At 44.2% G+C, this 7,363-nt stretch overlaps 1 protein-coding gene across 1 annotated transcript; it reads right to left on the bottom strand.

The window, feature by feature from the left end:
* Window positions 1-3,265: 3,265 nt before the first annotated feature.
* LOC119648505 (pharyngeal muscle protein 2-like) lies at window positions 3,266-3,946 on the bottom strand. The gene has a single exon (XM_038050274.1). It carries the CDS (start codon window positions 3,944-3,946, stop codon window positions 3,266-3,268), a length of 681 nt encoding a protein of 226 aa, XP_037906202.1.
* Between the last annotated feature and the right edge of the window lie 3,417 nt (window positions 3,947-7,363).

The following is a 7,363-nucleotide window of genomic DNA, read 5'->3' as shown; positions in this document are numbered from 1 at the left end:
CTTCGCCAAAGTTTTGTTGACACCTAAATGTCCTCCGGTTGCGCCTTCGTGCAGTTCTGCCAGTACTTCCTTTACCCTGGAACGTGGAAGTAGTAGCTGCATCCGGTGATCCCCATTTGCGTTTCAGGACACCATTTTCAATATGCAGGGAGTCCCATTGTGCCCAGTAGCTCTTCAACGTGGCGCTTTTGTCCGATATATCCGCCCAGGCAGGACGCTGGCTCTTTTCCTTCGCTGTAATGATTAAACCGATGTCCTCGTCGTCCAATTGAGCCTTGCGTATTTCTTCCGCAGACCATCCGATTTCTGATTCCACCGCTAACGCGTTGACTTCGATTTCGGTCGCCTTGTGTTCCGTTTTCCAACAATGTTTGCAATCCTGTGGACAAGGCCGTCGAGATAATGCGTCAGCATTGCTGTGGGTGCGACCTTTCCGATGTACGATTTCAAAGTCATAGGCTTGCAATCGTTCGATCCATCGGGCAATTTGTCCTTCCGGATTTTTAAAATTTAACAGCCATCGTAGTGCTCCATGGTCGGTCCGGACTATGAACCTCTGGCCATACAGGTATTTGTGGTAATGTTTGGTCGCCTCTACAACCGCCAATAATTCCCTGCGGGTGACGCAATAATTCCTTTCACTCTTTGACAGTACTCGGTTGTAAAATGAAATTGGTCTCTCCTCGCCGTCCACTTCCTGTGACAGTACTACGCCTATCCCGATATTGCTGGCATCGGTGTCGATGGTGAAGGTTACTCCCGGTCGTGGATATTCCAGCATGGGTGCTTCGATCAGTTTAGCTTTGAGTGTATCGAACGCATTCTGGCATTGCTCGTCCCATTTGTATGGCCGGTGCTTCTCCGTCAGTTGATGTAAACATTTGGTGATTTGCGCGAAGCCCTTCACGAATCGTCGGTAATATGTGGCTAGCCCCTGGAAACTGCGTAGCTGACGTTTGTCTTTCGGTGTTGGCCAATCCTTTATCGCCTTGATTTTATCCGGATCGGTTTTAATTCCATCGGCAGAAACTGTATGGCCCAGATATTTTACTTCCTTAGCAAACAAGGTGCACTTCTTCGGGCTAAGTTTTAGGTTTGCAGATCGTAGCCTTAGGAATACTTCTCGAAGATTTTTCAGATTTTCCTCGAAACTCCGACCGATCACGATTATGTCGTCGAGATACACTAGACAAATTTGCCAGCTGAGTCCTCGAAGTACGCATTCCATCAGCCTTTCGAACGTTGCTGGAGCATTGCATAGACCGAATGGCATCACCACAAACTGCCATAGCCCCGATCCAACAGAAAAGGCAGTCTTTTCTCGATCGCTTTCCTCGATTTCCACTTGCCAGTATCCACTTATTAGGTCCAGAGTCGAAAACCATACTGATCCTGCAAGTGTATCCATAATGTCATCGATGCGCGGCAGCGGGTAGTTATCCTTCTTAGTGACATCATTTAGTTGCCGATAGTCTACGCAGAATCGAGTGCTTCCGTCCTTCTTTTTGACCAAGACCACCGGTGACCTCCATGGACTATTTGATGGCTCAATGATTCCCTGTTTTTCCATGTCGGCCATCATTTTGTCGACTTCAGGTTGCTTAGCGAGTGGTAGTCGACGACGTGCCTGCCGGATAGGCTTTGAATCTCCAGTGTTGATTCGATGAGTTACCAGCTTCGTCCTTCCGCGATCATCGCTGCTTTCGGCAAAGACGTCAGAAAACTCGTCCACCAGATTCGCCGCCTTCTGATATTCTTCAGCTGACAACCGGTTTGGTTCCAGAACCTCAGTAGATACTCGTCGCGATGGCACCTCAGCTTTCATTTCACTCGATTCCAGCCTGGTTATCGCAGAGACCTATTACGTCACCCTGTTTTATGGCTACTGGCCTTTCCGATGTGTTTAGGACTCTTATCGGTATTACATTGTCGTCGCGTGGTTTGATCAGTATTCTTGCCAGCATTAGATTTTTGACGGCCTGGCGTTTTCGTTGGCTCCACGAGATAGAACCTGTGGCCTTGCGGATTGCGGTCTACTTTTGCAGATATTAAACTTTCCGATAACGGTGAAATGGTCGTATTGCTGTCTATGATCACTCGCAGCCTTTTAGCTTCCATATGTGTGATTTCTATCGGAACTTCGACGTTCTGCCACTTAAGGAGTCGCTCTTTGAAGTCGAGTGAGAAGCCGTGCGCTTTGAGGAAATCCATTCCGATGATGCATTCGTCAGTAATATTCGCCACTAGGAAATCGTGCCTGAATTCCAGGTCGCCAAGCTGAACCTTTCGGTTGACCTCTCCTAGTACTGGTACTGCTTCCCCTGTCGCTGTTCTAAGCACGTAGTTACTGGATCCAAATAACCTCACATTCGCTATGTCTGGCCTCAGAATCGACTTCATTGCGCCAGTGTCGATAGTTATAACTCGCCATTCGCCATTGATTCGTCCGCTTAAGCTCAAGTCATGATCGTTTTTGTGAAGACGGGCGATTATGATGGTGTTGTCAGTCGGGGCCACAGATTCTATTAGCCAACTTCTGCCCCACGAAATTGACATTTACTCATTTCCCGCTTCCTCGACGGGAGAGGCGGGAGAGGCAGAATTGCGCGCCGTTTGTCTGCGCATAGCTGCACAATGTTGGCAGAAGTATGCCCGTTGTGGCTTTTTACAATCACGTTTTAGGTGACCCTTTTCTCCACAATTCCAGCATCTTGGTGCTCCTGCTGCCGATGACTCCTTTAAAATTTCGGCTCGTCGACACTCGCAGTCGTGAACCCGTTCTTCAGCTACCTCTCGAGCGGTTTTGCACTCCTCTCTGCTGGCTAGGTAGCGTAGGTTGTACGAGAGCGCCTGTTGGACAGAATTTCTCTGTTCGGCCATCGTCACGGCATGTTTCAGCTCGGGGTCTCGTAAAGCATTGATGAAAGCGTCGACTCCTTGCACGGTGCGGCTTTCCGGACTCTCTAGGGTAGCCAAGAAGTGCCAGCCTCTCGATATCCTGGGCAAGTTCCTGAAGTGTTTCACCAGGCACTCGTCCTCGTAGCTGAGATCGATAGACGGAGATTAAGTTGCTGTCACCGTATCGAGTCTCCAAGGCTGTGATAAGAGCATCATAATGCTTCTGTTTCTCTGCAGGAAGTGTTTGGAGGATAGCGGCAGCTGGTCCTTTTATTGCCAATACCAACGCGGTCGCCCGCTCCTCATCGGTCCAGCGGTTATGAATGGCGGCTACTTCGAATTGCGTTTTGTATACGCCCCATGGAATTTATTCGTCGAATATTGGGGCTTTCAGGCTCTTTACCGCTGCTCGTTCAATTGTCACGCTACCATTCTGCTGTATTCCCTCGAGCCGCTGGGTTAGTTCCTTGATTCTGTCATCAACTTCCTCCTTGAGCTGCAACGTTCGTTTGTCGACTTTCTCGATTTTGTCATTTAGGCCTTCTTCCGTTTTCCGGATTTCCTCGCGGACTTCGCAGAACCTCGAATCGATTTTCGCCAGTTGATCGGTAATAACCGTCATCTTTGTTGCCTGCTCCTCGAATCGTTGATTCATCGACACAGTTTGTTCTTCGAGGCGTTGATTTATCGATGCTGTTATTGATGTTGATTGCTCCTCGAATCGTTGATTCATCGCTGATGTTATTGAATTTATCGATACAGTTTGTTGCTCGAGTCGTTGATTCATCGTCGATGTCATAGCTGACAGCATTTCCATTATTTTGTCGGTTTTGGTTGGTGCCTGCTCGGGGGATTGTTCAGTTTCCGAGTCATCCGATAATTCTTTCGCTTCCGGGAATTCGTAGGTATCCGGGTCGAATCCTTCGTTCGTGAGGGCTTCTATTAATCCCGCTAAAAGGCTGGCTTTATTACCTCGCGTCGGCAATCCTCGTTTCGCGAGCTCAGCCTTTAGCTCACTCACCTTAAGCGAATAAATATCTTGCGGCATTTCCGACTATTTACCCTGCTCTGTTTTTATTATAATCCCACTTCTGACACCAATGTTATATGCGTTCTGGATTCGTTTGGATTAAAAACACTATTTTCCGTTTTATTTACACATACACTTTATTTTACTAATTCAATTTAATCGCGGTTATACTAATTTCGCATGTATACTGTAGTCTCGAATATTCGCCGGATTTTCTCGCAGTCCGTGGAACCTGTTAGTGTGGAACTTGTCAAACTTGTCAGTGTCAATTCGATTTGTCAGTTAGTGTTTGTTTTGTGTTTAGCGTGTTTACGACAATATTTATGTACAAAGTATTTCTTGGAGTTTGGTAGAAAATGATAGAATATTTTATATTCTTAGCCATGTACGAATGGAAAATCATGCATAGACAGTTTCTCACATAAGATGAACGAACACAAAACTTTTATATCCGAAGCGCCCTGCTTGCGAGAATCCGGACTTGTTTAATTATTTGAATATCACTGGCGATTAATGGAGACAGGAATGTGTGTGTATATGCATATACAGGGTGCGGCGGCATAACTTCCTTTTTTCAAAACTCAATAAAAACTATTGTATGCATCGGAAAATATTTATTTATTTTTTATAATGTAGGTACACGACTAAAGTTTTTATTTACATTGTTTTGAAGATCAAATCTGTTAGGTGACGTCCTCCATTCTCCATACATTGCATAAACCGATTTCTGGCGTTTGTCATGACTCTTGTTAGCATAGCAGGGGTTATGTTGGCAATTTCGTCTTGGATGTTGGTCTTCAAATCTTGTAGGGTTCTTGGACGGTTCACATAAACACGGGATTTCAAAAAACCCCATAGAAAAAAATCAGAAGGAACAGATCGGGAGAGCGTGCCGGCCATTCCAAATCGCCTCTAATTGAAATAAGGCGCTCTAGAAAGTGTTCCCTCAAAACAGCCGTCGATGCTCTTGAAGTGTGTGCTGTTGCACCGTCTTGTTGTTCCCCAAATCCAAATTTTCTAGCCGTGGGAAGAAAAAAATTCTGTAGCATGTTTACATACCGGTCCGAATTCACTGTCACTGTAACCTCATTTTCCTCGAAAAACCAGGGACCAATAATTCCAGCTGAAGAAATTCCACACCACATTGTGACTTTGGGTGAAAGCAAAGGATTTTGATGCAATTCTCGAGGTTTGGTGTCAGCCCAGTAGTACATGTTTTTTTTGTTAACCGACCCACACAAATGAAAATGCACTTCATCGCTAAAAAAAAAAATAGCACACTCGGGAACGACATCAAGAAGAAGCTCACACGCGTTCATCCGAGAATTGAAGTCACGTTCTGAAAGTTCCTGCACTATCGCCATCTTATAGGGTTGAAAATGAAAATCATCACGAAGAATTCTTCTCACAGAACGATCGGATAGTCCAAGGGCAGATGCGTGTTTGCGCGCAGAACGCCGTGGCGAATCGCAACATTGACGCTCTCACTGCTTCAATGTTCTCAGGTGATCTAACGGCCGAGGGACTTCCAGTTCTTCCTTTTGTCGCACTTGCAGTTTATCTGAATGTAGTGACCCATGTAACAATTGATTTGCGGTCTGGGACGGGAACCAACTGGGGCTAAATTAAAGCGATTCCGAAATGCACGCTGTGTTGCAATAACCGAACATCCGCTTGAAAAGTAAACCTCAATGGCAAAGGCACGCTCCTCATTATTCCAACGCATGATGGCGACTGAACCGTGTCGGGACAAAACTTTACAGTATCCCCTCTTGAACGAGACCACTAGCGCTCCGCTATGACATCAACTAACTGAGTGGCGCGCATTTTAAACAAGTCGGAATACCGGAAGCTCGTGCTTCGGGTATAAAGGTTTTGTGTTCATCTTATCTAAGAAATTTCACCGCACATTTTTCTCCCCGTATACAGCTACAAAACTACGAGACATACGTACATATTACAGCCGTAGATGTTACGCTCACCCTAAACAAACAAACTGCCTATTTTCGAATACTGTACACATATAGGCACGTATATAAATTCATCGTAGCCATATTTCTGATTTACTTCTTATATTTATCTGAATTAAGCTCTACCCCCAAAGTTCATTAGCACGCATATACTATATACCTACATATACACATGTCTCGTTGGAATAATTGATATGCATATACAAATGATTAAAGAACTAAAACAAAATAATTCTTTTCCACCCAATTCATACGAACTTACTTCGTTGTCGTATTGACGAATTGATATGTGATGATGACATCATCAGGTTGTAGAGTGCACGAAATTCACAAAAAATTGTAAAGTTTGACCTCCTATAACTTTGTTAATAATAGTTGGATTTTCTTCAAACTTGACCAAATTGTGCATTATATTCTTCATTATACCCATGCCAAATTTTGTACTTCTGGGACGAACATAAGGGGGGTGCCGGGTAAATTTCTAAAATATGGAAATATACCATTATTAACTTTATTTGTGCAGGTATCGGAACCGGATATATTTTGAGGCCTAGATTTCATAGAGACGCACTATTGAGATTTTTTTCAGATTTTTCAGTTGGATAGGTTCTGAGAACGAGACCTGTTACACTTTTTGGGGGTCATATTTTGAGCCCTCACTCCTCTATGTTTCACCCAATATCAAATATTGAACCAGTTTCGAAAAGTACTAATTGAGACCTTTCATTTGATACCCCACATGGCCACATTTTATGAAAAAAAAATTTGCACCCTCCTTTCACATGTATGGGGAGCCCCCCTTAAACTTAACACAAAATGGCGGCAGTTGCTGCATGTAAAGGGAACAGCAGATTACATTCTCCCACCAATTTTCGTGACAATCGGTTCAGCCGTTTCCGAATAAATCGGCTGTGACAGACAGACAGACAGACAGACAGACGGACAGACAGACAGACAGACAGACAGACAGACAGACGGACAGACAGACATCGAATCGATTCTAATAAGGTTTTGTTTCACACAAAACCTTAAAAAGGAAGTTATGCTACCGCACCCTGTATACGTTAATGAAATTTGCGGGTAGTGTACAATAAGATGGACGTGTGTATACGTATGCTTTCGTAAAGTGGAAATGCGTGACGAAGCGTTAGATAAATTTTGAGCACAATATTTATGTCTTTAATATGTATTTTGTTTGGCAATATATGACGGAATATTTTGCATTCTTAGCTATGTAAGAATGGAAAAACGTGCATAGAGAGTTTTTCTCATAAAATACGAGTAAGCATAAAACCTTTATACCTGAATTGCCCAGCTCCCGGTATTCCGACTTGTTTAAGGTTTTGAGTGGGGCAAACTATTTTAAAATCGAGTCAATGTCTGTCCGTCTGTCTATGACAGCGATTTACACCAATGAACTCGATTGTTACGGAATTTTGTGGAAAGGTGTTGTCTTTACTAATAT

The sequence above is a fragment of the Hermetia illucens genome, chromosome 2 (genome assembly GCF_905115235.1).
Source record: "Hermetia illucens chromosome 2, iHerIll2.2.curated.20191125, whole genome shotgun sequence".
Taxonomy (NCBI): domain Eukaryota; kingdom Metazoa; phylum Arthropoda; class Insecta; order Diptera; family Stratiomyidae; genus Hermetia; species Hermetia illucens.
The sequence above is the reverse complement of the archived record's forward strand: the minus strand, read 5'-3'. Positions and strand labels throughout refer to the sequence as shown.

What these genes read in the sequence shown, in the direction of transcription:
- LOC119648505 (XM_038050274.1), bottom strand. Translation starts at nt 3,946, where the DNA reads ATGCCGCAAGATATTTATTCGCTTAAGGTGAGTGAGCTAAAGGCTGAG.